The 21,127-nt window shown below is 38.8% G+C and overlaps 1 protein-coding gene across 1 annotated transcript in view; it reads left to right on the forward strand.

Annotated features, from left to right (window-relative positions):
• The window catches only part of TTN (titin), a 501,281-nt gene that overhangs the window by 393,297 nt on the left and 86,857 nt on the right, over positions 1 to 21,127 (forward strand). The window contains exons 295-315 of the mRNA XM_078776713.1: positions 97 to 399; positions 737 to 1,114; positions 1,805 to 2,107; positions 5,205 to 5,504; positions 5,708 to 6,004; positions 6,418 to 6,702; positions 8,786 to 9,079; positions 9,485 to 9,784; positions 10,257 to 10,565; positions 12,159 to 12,349; positions 14,888 to 15,317; positions 15,523 to 15,831; positions 15,983 to 16,131; positions 16,344 to 16,376; positions 17,298 to 17,427; positions 17,522 to 17,821; positions 18,048 to 18,365; positions 18,477 to 18,773; positions 18,938 to 19,237; positions 20,238 to 20,552; positions 20,967 to 21,115. Coding sequence (XP_078632839.1) covers positions 97 to 399; positions 737 to 1,114; positions 1,805 to 2,107; positions 5,205 to 5,504; positions 5,708 to 6,004; positions 6,418 to 6,702; positions 8,786 to 9,079; positions 9,485 to 9,784; positions 10,257 to 10,565; positions 12,159 to 12,349; positions 14,888 to 15,317; positions 15,523 to 15,831; positions 15,983 to 16,131; positions 16,344 to 16,376; positions 17,298 to 17,427; positions 17,522 to 17,821; positions 18,048 to 18,365; positions 18,477 to 18,773; positions 18,938 to 19,237; positions 20,238 to 20,552; positions 20,967 to 21,115 — 5,690 coding nt within the window. The remainder of the gene's footprint in view (positions 1 to 96; positions 400 to 736; positions 1,115 to 1,804; positions 2,108 to 5,204; positions 5,505 to 5,707; positions 6,005 to 6,417; positions 6,703 to 8,785; positions 9,080 to 9,484; positions 9,785 to 10,256; positions 10,566 to 12,158; positions 12,350 to 14,887; positions 15,318 to 15,522; positions 15,832 to 15,982; positions 16,132 to 16,343; positions 16,377 to 17,297; positions 17,428 to 17,521; positions 17,822 to 18,047; positions 18,366 to 18,476; positions 18,774 to 18,937; positions 19,238 to 20,237; positions 20,553 to 20,966; positions 21,116 to 21,127) is intronic.

The raw sequence follows: 21,127 nt of genomic DNA on the forward strand, positions 1-21,127 counted from the left end.
TTGTCTTGCACTTTTTCTCATTACGTGTTGGATATATTTGAGGAGTGTTTGATGTGGCTGGGTTTTTACATACCTCTATTTTATCCCACAATTTAGAACGACCCGATCCACCTGTAAGTGTTGAAACGCACGACCCGAAGGCAATATCAATCACACTTACTTGGAAACCACCAATGTTTGACGGTGGCAGCAAGATCCAAGGCTATATCATTGAGAAGATTCTCAAAGATGGTGATATTTGGGAAAGATGCAACGATATTCTGGTGCCAGTCCTGACATACACAGTGAAAGGTCTGGAGAAGGGAAAAATCTACCAGTATCGAGTGAAAGCTGAAAATTCTGCTGGTGTTAGTGATCCTTCCCATCCAACTCAGCCTATCAAAGCAGTTGATCCAGCAAGTGAGTTCATGTTTTGTTGTATTGTTTGATAGTCGCAAGCAGGTGATGGAAAATTGCTTTCATGTATAACTAGCTTGGATGTGATGTATTTGACATATGCAGAAGCAACTCTCTTTTTGTTGTATTTCTGCTTTTTATTTTTAATTGAGAAATATGGTGGATAATATTATGAGTAAATCTTCTTATATGCAGCATAACTACATTCAAGCATACTTCCAGCATAAGGAAAACAACTGTATGCCAACAATTGTTCAATTTGGTCAACTAATACAAAGTAGATCAGAACATTTTCCACTGCTATTCTCTTACTATCATGTTTCTTTTTCCTTCCATTCAGTTCCTCCAAAGGTCCATCTTGCTGCAAACATACAGCAGGGTCTGGAAGTGCGGCAGGGGCTAGAGATACAGTTGGAAGCTACACTCTCGGGATCACCACAGCCTTCTATCAGCTGGAAACGAAATGGTGCAACAATTCGACCAACCGAGATTCGCAAGCGTGAATTAAAGATTCCACGAAGAAAGAAGAAGGGTGAGCCTGAAGACACAGATGAAATCCGCCTGACTCTTTGTGAGAGGCTGTCCATTGATAACAGTTGGCCTACTGATTCTCTGGTGTATGTTCGTGACTGCCTACGTTCTGATCATGGCACATTCACAATCACAGTGGAAAATGAACATGGCACAGCACAGGCATCCTGTGAGGTCAATATACTAGGTAAGCATTACGTGTTTTAATGGTGTTGCTTGTTGTTGTAGTTTGAAATATCATTTGGTATGGTTTTAGTACAGCTGATATTTACATTTTTACCCTCGCCAGAGGAAAGGGTATTGCATTTGAGTCCGTTTGTATGTCAGTTTGTCTGTTGGTTTATTTGTTTGTTTGTCAGCACAGAATAAATGATTTTTTTTCTGCAACAATTGGTCCGATTGACAGGAAATTTTCACCATAGGTGCACCTCCTCCTGTGTAATTCTTTTATAATTATGACGTCATAGGTCACGTGGTGCAGGCGCCATCTTGGAAAAACCGAAAAACTTTGCTCCTCTATATCTCCAAAAGCGCTGCATAGAAAAAATTGAGACATGGCTCATTGTAAAGAACTCTCCATGAGGAATAGCACATGTTAATGATGATGTCAGAGGTTCCTCCATTATGACGTCATAATTTGACAAGTACAAAACTTCATCCGATCAAGATGAAATTGCTTGAGCATCATTTAGGGATAAATTGGTGGGCAAAAAAATTATGATGACATCATCAGTCACATGGTTCGGCCGCCATATTTGTTTTAACACAAAAGCCTTTAACACCACGTCCTGGCGGGGGTCTGTAATTTCTGATTGCTCTTTCTTGTTTTGCAATGTATTTACAAGATGATTTAATTTTTCTTCCTTTCATCCTTCAGATAAACCTGGTCCACCAATCAACTTCACATTTGAAGAGGTGAGGACTAACTACATGAAGTGCTTATGGGAACCTCCTGAGGATGATGGTGGAAGTGAGATTGTCAATTACGTTCTCGAAAAGAAAGACAACACCCGGCCAGATAGTGATTGGGTCAATGTCAGTGCTACACTGAGATTCTGCAAGGCCAAAGTCTCCAACATTATTGAAGGAAAAGAGTATATTCTCAGAGTATTGGCAGAAAACAAGTATGGTGTTGGTCCACCATGCATTTCAGCTCCCATGATTGCCAAAAATCCATTTGGTAAGTTGTTTTCTTTTGTTTTTCCTTATTTATGCTGTCAAGTTGTTATCGTTGGATATGATGATGATAATGTGATGAAGATGAAGATAATGCAGGAGCAGATATTAATGGACTAGTGTACATGGTGTTCATAAAGTACTTGTGCACCTTTGAACTTTTATAATGTTTGATATACACATGATAGAAACAAACTGTAAATGACATTAAATTATTAATAGGCACCTTTAATTCACAAGATATGGATGATTTTGAGTCCAAGTTAAACTAATCTGCAGAATAATTAATCAGTGAAAGACCATGATAAGAAAGTGTCTCTACATTTTTCAGAGATACACTAAAAATGTCCCCATGTGTGTCTGACTTATTCTATGTTGTTGTTTCGACTGGGAGTAGGATGGCCAAGTTTATGCATAGACATCTTCAGCAGTAAGATGTTGGGAGTGTCTTTGACTTCTCCAACAGAATATGTTCTGAAATGGCCAATCTATTTCTCAAACTTGATTCCACGGGAGCTTGTCAATACAAAATGCAAGGTGCTGCCCACTCGATGAAACAAATGGAAAGTGTGGGCAGTGAGAATCGCTCCACATTTCCAGGAGTTTATATTGCAATAACTAAGCAGCTCCTCTGTAATATTATAAATGTCTTGTTGTTCATTACAATTTTTATTTTACGAAAAGCATTGCATTAAAATGAGTTCCTTTATAACTCACCCATTCCCGGACCCGTGACCACATCACCCCCGTCCTTTACAAGCTTCACTGGCTCCCCATCTCCCAGAGAATCCAGTACAAAATCCTCCTCTTGACCTACAAAGCCCTCCATAACCTAGCCCCATCCTACCTGGCTGACCTCCTCTCCAGACACACTCCCAACCGCAACCTCCGCTCTGCTGGTACCAACCTCCTGACCCCCCCCCCCCCCCCCATCCGGACCAAATTCAGATCCTGGGGGGACAGGGCCTTCTCCATCGCTGCTCCCACCCTCTGGAACTCACTACCTCACACCATCAGAGACTCCTCCTCTCTCACCACATTCAAAACATCACTCAAGACCCACCTGTTCAACACTGCATTCAACATTTAACCCACAGCATTTAACCCCTGACTATCTCTTCTCCTTCTCCCTCCTTTTTGCTTTGAATATTTCCCTATTGATTCTTGTTTTTTTTGCAATTGTTTTTATGTTTTGCTATGCATTATGTTTTGCACTCTGTCAAAGCGTCTTTGGGCTCCCTGAAAAGCGCTATATAAAATAAATGCATTATTATTATTATGAGGAACTTCAACATAGGAGGGAGGTCATTAGGCTCATCAAGCCTGCACAATGGTTGCCAACCAATGGTTGTTTGTCCGTGCTCTCTCCTTTTTAAATGCAGAACGTCAAGCAAGGAAACAAGCTGCATGTCCAATTTTTATAGTATTTGGTATAACTTGGCCAGGGTTGAGTTTGAACCGCTGATCTCCCAGTGTCAGAGCAGACACTTTAGCCATTGCATCATTGAGTCTGAATTGCCTTTTGAATACATTTACCATTTCACCTGTTTTTTTATGGCATAGCACGTAGCCCATAGGGCAAAGCCATCTAGAACAGTGTTTGTCTGTCCGTATGAATGTATGTACAGTATGTATGTATGTATGTATGTATGTATGTATGTTCCTCACAAATGTACACCAATCACAGCTGAGCATCTGAGCACATGACAGGGGTGATGTGATGTGATTATGTCTATGATGTCATTTCGGCATACAATGGCTGGCTCCATGCACCGCCATTTTGATTTATATGCCGTTCAGGCCGAACATTTCGTCGAACCTGTCATATATCACAATCGCCATGCTCTAGCTTTACGTTTTGCATTCTGTGTGAAACACAAAAAACCGATTGTTAAAATGACCATCGAATATCAAAAGCGTAGGCGTTACGGGTCTTACAACAACACAATATGTATAGGCCTTAGGCTTCACCCCTTCAGGCTGCTTCTGACAAAGTAGCCCAGGTTTCTTAATCCAGTAACATCCTCCTCGTAATAATAATAATAATAATAATAACGTTGATAATAATAATAATAATATCGTAAATTTAATCATAACACTGCAATCCCTTTGTTGTGACTGCAAAGTTACTGGATTGAAGCGGTCTATGGTTGGTTCATTGTTGACTCGAAACATATAGAATAAACCAGTGTCTTCATGTAATCTCTTCACTTTCTTGGTGACAGACAGCTTAAGACTTCAAGTACTTAAAAATAATTTCATACTTACATTAATGCTAACTGGTATCTCCACCCAGGTCATACTATCCTCTTCAACTAAAGTGTCAAACAAGCCTGGCTACGCCATTGTTAGACTTTCAGTCTTGTTTTTTTTTGTTGTTGCTTGTTGACCATAATGTAGATGAGAAAATCCGTTTACATAATTCCATTACATCATATCAGCTAAACTAAGATGCACGATAATCGTGCAAATGCCAAACCACACAAGCTTCTCCTTGGCTGAAAATCTACAACTTGCTGCTACGATGTATTATTACCAATGTGGTTCCCTGCCAGCAAAAACAGCTAGATGCATTGTCATTGAACCACCCTTATCACACTGATAGACTCTTTTAAGCATGCTTCGAAATGACAATATAACAGCATCAAGTTGGCCATTCTACTTTAATTCTTCCCTCGTTTAACATCGTCATTAGGGAACAATGTGCTGCAGCATCTTCTAACAGTGCTGATCTAACATCCGATTGGAGACTCGCCATTCATAAAACCTCATTTGTTTTGCTTTGATGGATAGAATATGGGAATGAAATTTGACCCATACGGAGAATTTATAGTTTGGCCGGGATATCAGTCAAAATGGTTTGCCTTATGAGTATTTATATGGGATATTCAATGTTCACATGTTCAAATTGTAGATTATGTCACAGCTGTCCTATTCCCTCGAAAGGATATGTATCATCACAACATTAACAATTCATACATATTCTATCAACTTCTGAACTGTTATATTGCACAGCAAAGAGAAGAGCACAATGTGATTTCACCTTGCTCCTTGTCTTGGGTCAACATGTAATTAAAATTCATTTGTCCTTTTCATTTCAGAACCACCAGATGCACCCAATAAACCTGACATTAAGGATGTGACAGGAAAGAGTATGCACGTTTCATGGAATGAACCCAAAGACAATGGAAGTCCCATCACAGGTTACTGGGTAGAAAAACGAGAAGTTCAAGGTACACATTGGGCACGCGTAAACCGAAACCTGCTCAGTGCTCGTGAGATTTGTGCTGAAGGGCTTTTGGACAGCCTTACATACATCTTCAGGGTATGTGCTGTGAATCAGGCCGGGCCTGGAAAGTTCAGCCCACCCTCTGATCCTACTACGGCACACAACCCTATCTGTGAGTTTCGGATTGACTCAGTCTCTCTGTGGTGGAACTTTATTGAACGTATATGGATGAGTTATTGAATGATCTTTTGAAACGTAGTTTGTCAACTCACATCCTTACTTCTCACAGAGAATTTATCACACCTAAACTTCACTTTTCAAACTTAACACACCTAAGTAATTAATATCTGCAAAAATTTATTTATTCGTGTGCAGTGCCGCCTGGCCCACCGACACCAAAGGTGGTCGACACGACATCTACCTCTATCGATGTGACTTGGGAACCTCCAGTCTATGATGGTGGTGGAGAGATCATTGGATATTACATAGAAAAGCAGTTGATTGGTACCACCGATTGGTCTCGTCCCATGCCCCACTTGATAAAAGATCTGAAGTACACTGTGAAACAAGTTCGAGATGGTGGAGATTATCGTCTCCGCGTCATCGCTGTCAATGATGCTGGCGAAGGTAGCCCTGGTCAAACTCAAGCCACCACTGTCAAGGAAAGGAGAGGTATGAAGCTGTGGGAATCATTTAAAAGAATATATTTCATTGCCTCTTTTAAGTAATGCTTTCGTTATCGTGAAAAAAATATTTGTTTTGAGATTCACACCTTTCTACAAGTATTGAAGAGTCGATAGTGTGTTTGACATCGATAGTATTCCAAGAAAAAAATCATCGTTGCAATTTGACATACAGTGAACAATAAGCTTCATGTCAAGATAAAATGATCTTTTTTATTGTACTGTAGAAGGTGAGGGAATTACTGTGCCTCAACAATCATTTTCAACCTTTGCTCTATAATTGATTGAGCTTGGCCATAAAATCCCTTTCCAAGTATCTCATGTTATTCAATTCACATTATTGAACTCTTCATTACATGTTATTTTTAACACAACTAAATTTGTGTCCTTGCCCTTATACAGAACCTCCTCAAGTAGAATTGGATATTTCTGTGAAGGATGGTGTTCAGATAATGGCTGGAAAGACACTGCGTCTCCCAGCCGTAGTTACTGGACGTCCATTCCCAGAAATAACTTCGCAAAGAGAAGGATATGAGGTGGACAAGAAGAGAGTGACGGTTATTGAAGACGGTAACAACACAGAAATTATTCTCAAGAATTGTTTGCGATCAGACCATGGGAAATTCAGTTGCAATGCTCGAAATATGTGTGGCTCCAAGACTGCTTACACGTCTGTGGATGTTATGGGTGAGTGAGTGTTACAATGAATTCTGGTATACAGTCATTGGGAACAATAATGTGTAAAATTTAATCCTTCTTTCTTGTTTTTTTGAAGGTTCTCATAACTTTGATTCAGAAAGTTATAAACAAGGATTGAGGACCAGGATTGCTGCTTTTATATAGTATAATTATAAGTTTGAAAAAGCAATTATTCTTCTGTGAAGGTGTCACCTTCACAACTTGATCCCCTAGAAAAGAAACTCGTAGCAACTTTCGCCATAATGTTGTTAAAGTACCAGATGTTGGTGGACTTCCCAGCCTTAATGTCAGCCTGAATAACTCGTTTAGTTGGCTGGTAGAATAGCCTAGATGTATGTGCACTTCACCCCTGAGCTGTCTGGCTTGGGTTCGAATCTCAGCCCCGCTATTAGCTGTCATCTTGGTGTTTGCATGCACCCTTCATTGAATGCATGTTAAAATGGGATGTTACATCTGCTAGCATTAGTTGCTGGCCGTTAAATATCTCATGGCGTCTTTACTGAATAGGAGGTGAGTTATCGCTCGCACACTGACCTGATTCCAATTATTCTTGTCCGAATATGCATCATCGACACAGCTGTACCTCAGTAATGATGCAACTGGCAGGTTGAATTCGAAAATGAATCCCGGTCCAATACGTGTTCGCTTACAACAACATACTCTGTGCACCCCTTCTCCAACCACATGCTTGCATTGGGAAAGACTTCCTGCAGAACACAGGCTAAATGGTAGGATGGCCCAGCATGAGACAATATATATATTAATGTATCAGAACCAGTGATACAGAAAACATTTTTACTATGTTATCATGAAAACCAGATGCTGGTGGACAGACAATATTTTGGCATTCTGGATTATAGCTTCAGTACAATTGTACCAATTTTGGCCAAGATAAATGTACAATTGTACCACTTATCACTCTTTTGCTCCTTCTTAAGTCATGCCACTGCTTTCTTCCCAGTGACCAGTCTTTTATAACTACCTCGGAGGCTCGACCTAATTCTACGAACTCACTGGAGCTAGAATTAATCACTAAATTACAAATTAATTCAGCTTCCCAAATATTAATAAAATACCAGAATTACACATTTCTATTTATCTCACAAAAATATTTTTTCTGTTATCACATCACTGGTCGCCTGATCTGTTATCACAAAAAAACACTGATTTTTGTGAGATGAATATCATTTTTTGACATCACTGGTCCCACAGCTGCGCTGACTCCTTGCATTCTCTCTCACACAGCCTTTACACACAAAATTACCCAAACAACAACAACAAACAACTCAATTACCCAAACAACAATAATAATCATGTGTGGAAATTCACAGCGCAGAGGAAATGGCTAATTTAACGAATGTATTACAAATTGCACAAGCAGCACTGGAGGATAAATTACTACAAGCTACAGTAATAATATATGAGGAACAAGACAATGATAACAGATCAGTAACTAGAACGGCACTCAGTAGTGAGCATACCTCCGCCTTATTGGCCATATCACTCAATGGTGAAGAATCACTTTAAAAAATTCGAGTAGCTGGATCCGGAACCGGAACTTCACCAAAATAGAATTGGTTCGTCCTTGTCACACGCACAGCATGTCCAACAAGTTGCGTCCAAATCCATCCACAACTTTTTGAGATATCCTGCTATGTATCGTTTTTGGCCCTATCTCCCAATGGTGAAGAATCACTTAAAAAATTATAGTAGCCGGATCCGAATCCGGATCTTCACCAACATCTAATCATTTCGTCCTTGTCACATACGCTACATCTCTGCAAAATTTCGTCCTAATCCGTCGACAACTTTTTGAGATATTTTGTTCACAAACAAACAGACAGGGGTGAAAACATAACCTCCATCCACCTTTGGTGGCGGAGATAATCATAAACATTAAATGTTTGCTATGTATAACTGATTATATTATGTGAACCATTTTTAATCAAGTGTTATGTTATTGAGGATGTGTAACCTTTTTCCGCCTCATTTATTTTGTTACATATCACTTTATATACATCAACTCTGTTCACAAAGTTCTCGTTTGCTTTATTTCCTTGAAACCCCGCAGATGTCCCAGGACCAGTCCTAGATCTTGTGCCTGTTGTTGTCACAAGAAAGATGGCTCTGCTCAATTGGTCAGAGCCACTGGATGATGGAGGAAGTGCCATCATTGGTTATGTTATTGAAAGACGAGATGTCAACAGGCACATTTGGCGCTCTCCCTTTGAAGTGCCTTTGTCCAAGTGCGACATTGTGAACTTATTAGAAGGCAGCGAATTGTTATTCCGAGTCATGGCAAAGAACAAATATGGCTGCGGCCCCCCTGTGGATATTGGGCCCATCAAAATTGTAGATCCAAAAGGTATGTAAGCAATTTACTCTTTTTAAAGCATTATAGGTATTCATAAAGGAATGCAATTTTACAATGACACGCTGGCCTGTATCTTGTAACAAAACAAATGCATCATTAAGTAAACAGACTAAAATGCAGATTCATTTTTACATCGTGTACTATCATCAGCATGTAAAAGGTGGTTATTATATGGTTATAATTGAATGTGGTTGTGGTTATTGGCAAATTTCTTTGATTATACAGATGTCCTTCTATGGAGAAAATAAACATGACTGGAGATTGTCACTATCTTATGAAAGTCAAAATCATCTTTTAATTTATATTGTATACCTAGACATTTTACTTAAATGTTGATGATGCAATGTATGTGTGGTCACCCAAACTCAATTATTTTCTCTGAACAATGTTATCTAGGTCCTCCGGGTGCTCCAGAACGACTTGAAGCTGAAGGAAAGACAAGCAAATCTGTCACACTGTCGTGGAAACCTCCACGTACAGACGGAGGTTCTCCTGTAACCGGCTACATCATCGAAAAGAAACGCCATGATGAGCCCAATTTTGAGAGAGTCAACCCAATTTTATGTCATGACCTGAAGTTCACTGTAGGCCATCTCATGGAGCTGCAGAAGTATGAATTCCGTGTGAGGGCAGTGAACGACATTGCGGAGGGTGAACCTTGCCATCCAGTGTCTGTAATCGTGTCGGATGATGAGAGTGAGTGCCCTTCTAGCAAATCTATTTCCTTTGATATCTTTCCCAAAAATGTGGCAATTTCATTGAGCTGTTGAGGTAGATTATTTTAACAACAAATGGCAATAACATGTTGCATAATCAATGCATTCATTATAAATGCATTATATAATAGTTACCATTTTAGTTTATGGGTTCATTTACAAGCAACATTATTTGAAACATAGCAGATATCTGGAGAAATCTTTCAGAGATGCAAATTTTATTGTTAACAAATGTAGAGCAATAATTATTTGCACTTGCTAAGTATAAATATAGCAAAATAGTTATTGTTGTACTACTGCAGTATTGATATTCCTAAATGCAATGCTATATTTTCATGCCATTATGTATAAAAAAAATACAACATACTCTTCTGTGGCATTTGGAACATCTCTGTTTTACCTGCTTTGACTGAGTTTTGAGTTTCTCTTTATCTTTATGATGTTCTGTACAGTTCCACCAGTTGTGAAACTGAAGATAAGGGTAAGAGGAAACAACCTTATTGTCATGGCTGGAGAGAAGGTTGAACTACCTTTTGATGTCACCGGTCTTCCTGAACCACAACAACAGTGGCAGAAAGGAGAGGAAAACTTACCCCTGACCAAGGAAGGCATGAAATTTGCTTCTGAAAGGCTTACAAGGGAACTCACTTCGGTGATACTCACCATACCAGAATGCAAACGACAAGACACAGACACTTACACCCTGTCTGCCACCAATAAGTATGGATTTTCTTCAGAAGGAATAAAACTGACTGTTTTTGGTGAGTAATTGGTGTCTCTTACTTTTGTTGTGTCCTATTTTCTTTTAATGATTGTTTTTCATTACCGCAATTACTTCATAGACTATTCATCAAAAATTGCTGTGGTACAATTAAGACGAAGTAATTTGCAGACATAACTTCTTTTCTTTTTTGTGTACATGGTTAAGGCTCATAGAAGAGCTAGAACAAAGTGGAAAGGGGGAAACACCAACACTAGAGTAGAAGTGAGAGTGAGATCAAGGGGAGCAGGAGAAGGGCACATGGGGGTGAACAAGCTTCACCCACGATGAATGAAACACAGCAAGAGGAGGAATGGGAAAGTGGGGATGAAACATAAAAGGAATAAACCTACTGGCAAAAAAACAAACGAAAAGAATTGAGGTAATTGGGGGAAATCACAATAACCTGGAAAAAGAGTGTGTTTGGGAATGGGGTCATTTGGTGATCGAGTATATCATGAGTATGAATGGGCCGGTGGGGGGGCTGGGGTTGACCTGCGGTAGTGGTGAACAGCTATCTTGAAGCTCTGGAGGGAAGAATGGGATTGAACAGACTGGAGAAGTTGGCTCCACAGGCAAGAGAAAAAAAAAGGGAATAAAAGAGTGGAGGTGAGCAGTGAGCCTGGATTTTGGGAGTTTAGCAAGAGGGTTACTGACAGACCATGTGCACCCTGCAGAAACCTGGAAGGGAAGGAGCCAAGAGAGGGCAGAGGGTGCAAGGTGAAAAAGGAGGCAGTAGAATACAGAGAGGCCACCAACTTGTCTGTGATGAGAAAACAACAGGCCTAGGAGATCCCATATCATAGGAGATCCTAATTATTTTGAGGGCCTTGCAATTTTCACGGCATCAATAGGGACAAGGTGTGAAGCAGTGGTGCCAGCCCAAAGGGGCGAGTAGTACTCCATCAATCTGGAAATGAAGGCCTCGGGGGTTGTCAAAAGTTTAGATTTTCCAAGGAAAGACCTTGCATGATGAAGGATGCCCAGTCGGTGGTTGGCTTTGGAGGCCATCTTGGAAATATGGTCTGCCCAAGAAAGATCATGTTTGGTGAAGCCAAAAAGTTTCAGTGACTTAACCTCTCCAAGTGGTTTGTTTAGGAAGTAGATAAGAGGGTTTGTCATGCTGTCCTTTGGGAGAGACAGAGTGAGTTTTTGTAATTTGTCAGTGATTATCGTTATCATCTTTATCATTATCATAATAATTATAATCATTATTTTATATAGGCATCATGATTAAGTTACATTAAAAACCTGGTGTGAGAACCTATGAGGTACTGTATATTATTTTTACAAAAATACGAGAAATGGTGGCCAAAAGTTATGATACGAAGAGCATACATTTACAGCAAGATCAATGAAGAGATGTATCTGCAGCTCAAAAATGATGTTTATATCAGCCAGTTCTGTGGAACAGAAATTTGGATCTATATTGTTTTTGTTTTGTTTGTTTTTTGTTTTTTTGCAGGTTCTCATACAAGTTCTCAATGGTGGTTTACAATTGTATAACAATTTTGTCATGTTATCTTCAGGTAAAGACAGAACTTTATGTCTCCCATGACTGACAGTATTTGCTGCTTGTGACATCCTGTTGCAGATAAACCAAGTCCACCTCGTAATGTGGTAGTTTCAAATACTACAGCTGATTCTTGTAACTTGACATGGGATGCTCCAGAAGATGATGGTGGTAGTGAACTCACAAATTACATTGTTGAGAAACGTGATGCCAGCAAGAAAAAGGAAGACTGGGAATTTGTTACAGATTCCATCATTCTGCGCAGATTTAAGGTACTGGTGCATTATGATTTTAATACTACATTTGACCGTTTTTCCTAAGGAATTTCAACAACAATTATCAATGAATGAAGACAATTATCATGATAATAGATGCTGCAGGACTGTATGATGTTTTGTTTTCATTAAACTTTGTATCCTTATAAAAAAAGAAATTTTCATGAGAATGCACTTCATATATATATATATATATATATATATATATATATATATATATATATATATATTAGAAACAGGAATCAAATTCCTGCGAGGGGCTAAGTGTGAAAAATTCTGACTCAATACGGTACTCGAACCACAGACCTCCATTGATTACGCGTCAACAGCCCACTGCGCTATTGAAATTTTTAGCCGCGTCGCAAGACGCTGGTCATAGAGTGCCCTCTGCTGTTGTTGTTGTTGTTCTTCTTCTTCTTGTTCTTCTTGTTCTTGCAGAGAAGACAAAACCTCAAAGCTCCACCCATTCTGGGAACCATAGCTCCACCCATTGTGGGAGAGGCTTCATATAAACAAATATCCACCATTTTATTAACTCGCATAGCTTTGAGGCCTGTTTTGTAGGCCCGTGGTGTCTTCCTCTCTCACACAGTTTTATTTCAAATCAAATTCGATATATCATTTCATTTTTCACAGTCGCTAACATAGTTTTAGACTCGGTTGAAAAAAAACGGGAAGAAAATCCGATGGAAGTTGCCCTTTATAGAACGAAATGAATTCTCAAAGGCCTGTAACTTCAAGTCCATTGAGATTTTTTTTTTTTTAATCGCGGCATGGTCAGTCATACACCGCCCGAAATAACAGACGGGAAAATGCCGAGATATATATATATTTTGTTTAAATCGCGGCATGGTCAGTCATACACCGCCCGAAATAACAGATGGGAAAATGCCGAGATATATTAAAAATTCGTCCATTTGATGACAATCGTCACGATGAAATATTTAATTTATACGTCGTCACAATAATGTGGAGAGAGGAGCATAGCTTCGTTCACGTGTCGCCACATACGGGAAATTGCCGAGATTTTTTTTTTTTAAATCGCGGCATGGTCAGTCATACACCGCCCGAAATAACAGACGGGAAAATGCCGAGATATATTAAAAATTCGTCCATTTTATGACAATCGTCACGATGAAATATTTAATTTATACGTCGTCACAATAATGTGGAGAGAGGAGCATAGCTTCGTTCACGTGTCGCCACACACGGGAAATTGCCGAGATATATATTTTTTAAATCGCGGCATGGTCAGTCATACACCGCCTGAAATAACAGACGGGAAAATGCCGAGATATATTAAAAATTCGTCGCCACACACGGGAAATTGCCGAGATATATTTTCACTTTGCACAAAAATAACATCAAGTAATCGAATCAATAGGAATGTCCTGTGCATATAACATCGACGTTATAGGCACAGCTGCATCTAGGCATTGTGTAACATCGACGCGGCTTTTGTTTTAATTAAAACTTTTTGTACTTGTTTTTGATGAGAATGCACAATATATATATATATATATATATATATATATATATATATATATATATATATATATATATATATATATATATATATATATATGAAAAAAAGCTCTACCACTAATTGATAAGTTATATATCACAAGAATCATGACCATCTTGCCTTGACATTCATGTTTATGAACCTCAGCAATTGTAATTTGTACATTTACACTACTACCACACATGTAAAACATTAATAAAATGGTGAGAACTGTTTTCACCTCTATATTGCGTACTGTGCAGATAAGCTCATCTTTTAAACTCTAAAATCTATTTTTTTTTAATGTCAAGACTCGCACAATTTTACTAGTCTCCCAGAGAATCTGTTCTTTGTCCCAGAAAACAGGTCTCAAATTTTATATTGTTTAAATGTAAAATGCAACCAGAATAAATTTCCACCTTTCAATATTAAATACATTAATTTTAAAAGCTATTTATTGTCTACTATTGAATTGTTGTAATAAAATAATCATAGCAAATGACCCGTTCTTATAATTTATGGTACTCTTTTGTTTTATATCATGATTTCATTTTTGAGCCTGTCTGAAAAGCCAAGCTCTATTGATTATGCACATATTAATGAGGTGGAAAAAGGTGGAGGGGATGGGTGATGGGTTAGTAAAATTAGAAGATAAAAATGTCAAAAAAGAAAAGAAAAAAGTTTTGTGGGTGAGAGATAAAAATGTAAGGTAGTATTTATTCTAGGAGTGAAAAGAAGGAGATCAATTTTAAGAGTTAGATTTTAGACCAAGGTGAAAAGGAATATACACAGCATTACAAAAATAATATTATTAAAATTTTAGTTGGGTGCCATTGGAGGAGTGTGATAAAAAAAAACTTTGTGCATGCAAAGTTGATTCAGTAAAGTTTACCTTTTCAAGAAACATTTTAAAACAAAATTGCTAACAATGTATGGTTGTAGATACCTGCATAGTGCATCATATCTGTATAAACATCAAAATTTTCCTAAATAGTGCTGTAATTAGACAAACTTCATTCTTTGTTTTGCAGGTTACAAAGCTGAACACAAACGATGAGTACCAGTTTCGTGTCAAGGCACAAAACAAATATGGAATTAGCGATGGCTGCCGATCAGAAAAGATGATCGCCAAAGACCCATACAATGTACCCGGGCCTCCGTCAAAGCCAATTGTCTCAGATGTAACACGATCCTCAATGCTCGTGTCTTGGGAGCCTCCATTAAGCAATGGAGGCTCACCCATCACGGGATACTGGTTGGAGAAAAAGGAATCTGATGGTGTTTACTGGACACGTGTAAACCGTGCTCCAGTTACCCAACCTGCTGTGAAGGGACTTCAGTACAATGTCTTTCACCTAATTGAGGGTGTCACTTATCTGTTCCGTGCATCAGCCCAGAACATTGCTGGTGTTGGTCCACCGAGTGAACCTTCAGACCCTGCGACAGCTGCTGATCCAATATGTAAGTTAAAAAAAAACAACCTTTGCTGCATTAATTTAGTACAAAACATCAGTTCTTAATTAGGCATCAAGCAATTGTGATTAAAATTGTTCATGTTTGCTAACCTCAGGTTGTCCACGATAAATTATTGTCCACTTTATTCCCAGTTGCAACGTATGCAAAAATGGTATGGACAATTAAATAAAATTTCCTTTTTTTTCCACAGTTGTTCCTGGACCACCTACTTGCCCAGAAGTTTTGGATAAAACGAAGACATCAGTTTCTCTCGCTTGGAAACCACCTTTGGTGGATGGTGGAAGTCCTATTAAAGGATATGTCATTGAGATGAAAGAAGAAGGTTCAGACACATGGGAAAAGGCTACAGATCCAGACAAGCTCATCACTGCATGCAGCTACACTGTGCCCGATCTGCAGGGAATGAAGAAGTACCGCTTCCGAGTTCGTGCCGTAAATACTGCAGGTCCATCAGAGCCCAGTAACATGACTCCAGATATTCAGGTCAAAGAAATACAAGGTAAAAATCAAAGAAAGTTTGATAGATGTGTTTGTTCTCAGCAGGATATGATTGTATTGATTAATCCAATATATGAGAGCTTCCCATATGTATTTCTGTGTTGTAAATTTGATGATATTTACAAAGCCACTTATGTTCTCTCTTTCTGCAGAGGAGCCCGAAATACTTTTGGAGCTTGCCACACGTGATGCTATGAATATTCGTGCTGGAAACACCATCAAGATTCCTGCCACTGTTACTGGCCGCCCAACTCCCAAGACAATTTGGGAGTTTGAGGGTGAAGCAAAGAAATTTACAACGGTATTAGCAGAACTTGCTTACTTTTACAATTATAAATTCATATTATATTCTAAGTTATCACTTGTTTTTCTTTTGTTATTTTACCAAGAAAGCAACTTTGACAAGATGTCTTGCATCATTAACGTTAAAATTGAACAACATATGTGACAGTAAAATGTAGAATGAATGTGGTTTCTTTCATGTTTTTATTCTTTCATTATTATTTTTTTCAGGAAAGTGGTCATATTCTACCTGAAGAAGCAAAGGTCAGCTGACTAATAAACATTTTAAAGATTACAATTTTGCATATCTGCAATCACCATGTTATAATAAACGAAATTTGGCAGAGATGTAGTGTATGTGACAAGGACGAAATGATTAGATTTTGGTGAAGATCCTGATTCGGATCCGGCTACTAGAATTTTTTAAGTGATTCTTCACCATTGGGCCAAAAACGATAAGTAGCAGGATATCTCAAAAAGTTATGGACGTATTTGGACGAAACTTGATGAACCAGTTGGGTGTCTTACAAGGGCGATTCGATTAGATTTTGGTGAAGATATGAATATGGATTCAGATATGAGAATTATTTGATTTTTTTTAAAGATTCTTCACCATTCGGAGACCGGCCAAAACGATACATAGCAGGATATCTCAAAAAGTTATGGACGGATTTGGACGAAACTTGATGAACCAGTTGGGTGTCTTACAAGGGCGATTCGATACAAGTTTGGTGAAGATCTGAATATGGATTCAGATATGAGAATTATTTGATTTTTTTAAAGATTCTCCACCATTCGGAGACCGGGCCAAAACGATACATAGCAGGATATCTCAAAAAGTTATGGACGGATTTGGACGAAACTTGTTGGACAGGTTGTGTGTGTGACAAGGACGAATCCATTCAATTTTGGTGAAGATCCGGATCCGGATCCAGCTAGTAGAATGTCTTAAGTGATTCTTAACCATTGAGTGATATGGCCAACCAGGAGGCGGTATGCTCTCGACTGAGTGCCGTTCTAGTTCAATACAGTGGTCATTTCGGGTTGTTTGTAAGTTGCTTGCATAGTGTTATTCAAATTATTATGTATGTAAGCATAGTTATTGAAAAAAAGTATTGTTTGGTTGTTCAAATTTCACATCTTAACTGTTTTTAACATGATATGGTTGTTATTTCATTTATCCAGATGGATAAAGTGGACAATAAATACACCATGACCATTTCGGAATGCATTCGAGCACATACAGGGAAATATATAATCACTGCTAAGAACAAAGCTGGACAAAAAACAGCCCACGTCAGAGTCAATGTTCTAGGTAAGCACACATAACATGTACTTCATAATATCTTGATGACATAATAACACAAATGGACAAAATATAATGTAGTACCACTGTATTTATATTACAGATGCACCAGGGCCTCCAAAAGAACTCAAAGTTGGTGATATCACCAAGAGCAGTTGTAAACTCTTTTGGAAGCCCCCTGACGATGATGGTGGAGACAAAATAAAGAGCTATATAATTGAAAAGAGAGACGTGGAAGCTAAATCCTGGATGAAAGTCAACACGGCATGTGCTGCAACATCATTTCTGGTGCCAAACCTTGTGGAAGGAAAAGAATACTTTTACCGGGTTCGAGCCGAGAACCACTATGGCATTGGGCCTCCTGTGACCACAGTCCAAAGAACAAAAGCCAGGGATCCAATAAGTAAGTTTTCATCTTTTTATGATGTAATTTAGTTTTTCAGCATGATACTCATGAATTGCTTTGCTCAGGTTAGTTTCTATATCTGACCTTTCAACTGACGATGAAATCGATTTAATGGCCTTTTAAAATTTCTCCATTTGAGCCCATACTGCTGTGCTTAAATATATTAAATACTTACCTACATTCATTCTTCCTTCAAGCTGTTGCATGTGTCCTCTCTCTGTAGGCCCTCCTGATCCACCAATAAAGCTTAAACCTGGTTTGATCACGAAAAACACAGTACATCTGACTTGGAAACCACCAAGAAGTGATGGTGGATCACCAGTGACGCACTACATCGTTGAATACCAAAAGATTGACCCAGAAGGCAAGAAAAGAGATGCCTGGTGTCAAGCCAATAAGCGTGATGTAGAGGAAACATGCTTCACTGTTGAAGATCTGAAAGAGGGTGATGACTATGAGTTCAGAGTGAAAGCTGTCAATGACGCGGGCCCAAGCAGACCTTCTGCAAGCTTGGGACCTATCACTGTGAAGGATCAAACATGTATGTGAATCATTTTACCTTTTTGTGCTATTAGTAATGCCTAATGACTTGGGTTAAATTGCTATTAATGTTTTGCTTCACAAATAGAGACTCCTTACCTTTTATCATCAGGTCCTCCTTCAATTGATTTGGTTGAGTACATTGAAGCTGAAGAAGACACCACTGTGAGGGTTAGGGCTAAAGTGGGTGGGGTACCATTCCCAAGGCTCACTTGGGAAAAAGCTCCAGTTAAAAAGCCTGAGCGGAAGGTCGAGGTGCAATATGACCAGCACGTGAACAAGATCGTCACTGAGGATTCTTGCATGCTGGGTATCGAACAGTCGCTGCGGAGGGACAGTGGCCTTTATTTCCTCACTGCTGCCAATGACCATGGCAAAGTCACCAAGCAGACTCGTTTGAATGTCCTTGGTACAGTAACTTACTGCTTAATGACACAAACGTTTTTCATGATAATGTTTTGTCTTTGTAATGCATGTTTATCAAGATTGTTGTAGAAATACCATTTTCCAATATAAAGCCTTTCTCTTGTTTTCTTTGAGAATTTTGTCAATATTTTCTTATCATGCCCATAGGTCGCCCAGGACCACCAACTGGTCCAATTCAGTTTGACAAGGTCACAGCAGATAGTATTACAATTTCTTGGTTGCCACCAGAAGATGATGGAGGCAGCAAGATTACGAACTATGTTGTTGAAAAACGAGAGGCAAACAGGACGACTTGGTTACCAGTTTCAAATACTGTGAAGGAGTGTACATATACAGTGCCAAAATTGATGGAGGGTCATGATTACACGTTCCGTATTCGAGCTCAGAATAGGTACGGCATCGGTGACCCATTGGATAGTGAGCCAAGCACAGCCAGAAACCTTTACAGTAAGTGCACATGGTTAACTCATTTCAATATCTGCAAAAATATTTATTTGTGTCAAATTAAAGTTTTTTTGTTTTTTTTACTTTTGCATCCTCCTCTTAAATGAATCGATACTCAATGTTAGATGGCAGAGGCACAGAGCAGAGGGACAATAAATATACAAAGGGCCCCCCAGTCTCTGTTGGATGAATTCAATGACAATGAATGAATTAAAACAGGAAATGTGTAGGCCATATGGCCCATTATTGCCATGATGCACTACAGAGTTATTTTGTTGCTACCGATGTTAAATATCAACTTCTGGGTTCAGATGTTTTTTTTTTCCTGGATGTTTCCTCCCCTCGCTCATTCTTCCTCCAACCTCAACTTTTTTTTATTCCTTACTTCTCCCGTCTATGGAACCGTCTCACAGAGACTGCTCTGTCTCACTCTTCCCTCAAATGCACCAACACCTTGTGGCATCTCCATCCTGACCCATGATTTTTCTCACCCACATGAACTCTTCCTAACCCAACCCTCTTGCTGATTTCAGTGTTTCCTTCTCTCCCTCGCTCTTCCTTTCCTTTTCATTTATCCCCTTGCCATGTGTTTCCCCATAACCTCACCCTCTCAATTTAACCTTGTTCTTCCATTAGCCTCGTTCATGTCGAGAGAAAAATGTGTCCCTCTGTGGTGGTCCCTTTGTACCCTCCTATTGGAATGATTCTCTCCTTTGAAAACACCTTTTTAAACATACTTTTTCTCTTTGTTTTGTACTTTTTCCCTGTGCTCTTCAAAACCTAGATATGTCTTTTGAACTTTAATCACTAAATTTCATAGAAATCACTCTGCATAAAAGTATAAAATATTAGTTATATCACATAAATCATATGTTTATTCAAAAAAATGAGTATAAAGGCAGTCTGGATAGAATAATTAGCTTCAATAAGATTATCTGCTTTCTAAATTAAGACAGTTTTAAAATATGTACATAATCATTGGCGTACCTTACTATACCCACAGCTGTTCCTGGTCCATGTGACAAGCCAACTATTACCAGTGTAACATGCGACTCCCTGACAGTCAACTGGGAGGAGCCCGAATACGATGGAGGATCACCAGTCACTGGCTATTGGCTGGAACGCAAGGAGACCTCTGGAAAGCGCTGGACTCGTTTGAACCGTGACCCTATTCGTCAAATGCCACTGGGAATCTCACATCATGTCACTGACCTCATTAGTAACTCTGAGTATATCTTCCGTGTGATTGCAATAAACGCTGCTGGTGCTGGACCTCCAAGCGTCCCCTCTGATCCTATCATAGTCAGAGACCCAATTTGTAAGTTGTGTTGTTTACTCTGGTTGTATATTATTAGATCAATGCTCTTTTGACGCATGAAGACTTTTAATTACTATTATTTATTTACTTCCTGGAATTATATAATTTAATACAGTGCTGACGAATACTGTTTATACATCTTCATCACTTTGGTGTCATTAAATTAAGTTGTTCTGATTAGTAATCATAGATTCGACCATCATACTGATGAATTATTTATTTTAGGTCTCAGATTTTAACAATGTATTTCCATAAGCAGAGACTAATCGATGCAATACTTGTTCAGTCTTCTGTTTAAAATTAATAATTAGCTTTCAAATACCAAGTCATCGACCACCACTTAACTTGCTTTGGAATTTCAAGAAAATTTGAGGAGCTCAAAACAGTGATGCAAATCTTGGGGTTTTTTGACAGCTCCTCCTGGTCCACCAATTCCTGTGGTTTATGATTGGACAAAGTCAACTGTTGACATAGAATGGACTCCACCAGAAAAGGATGGTGGCTCTCGCATCACCGGATATTTTGTAGAATATAAAGAAGATGGAACTGATCACTGGGAAAAGGTACAACGTCAT

Source organism: Myxine glutinosa, chromosome 1, assembly GCF_964187855.1.
Source record: "Myxine glutinosa chromosome 1, kmMyxGlut1.1, whole genome shotgun sequence".
In the NCBI taxonomy this organism is placed as follows: domain Eukaryota; kingdom Metazoa; phylum Chordata; class Myxini; order Myxiniformes; family Myxinidae; genus Myxine; species Myxine glutinosa.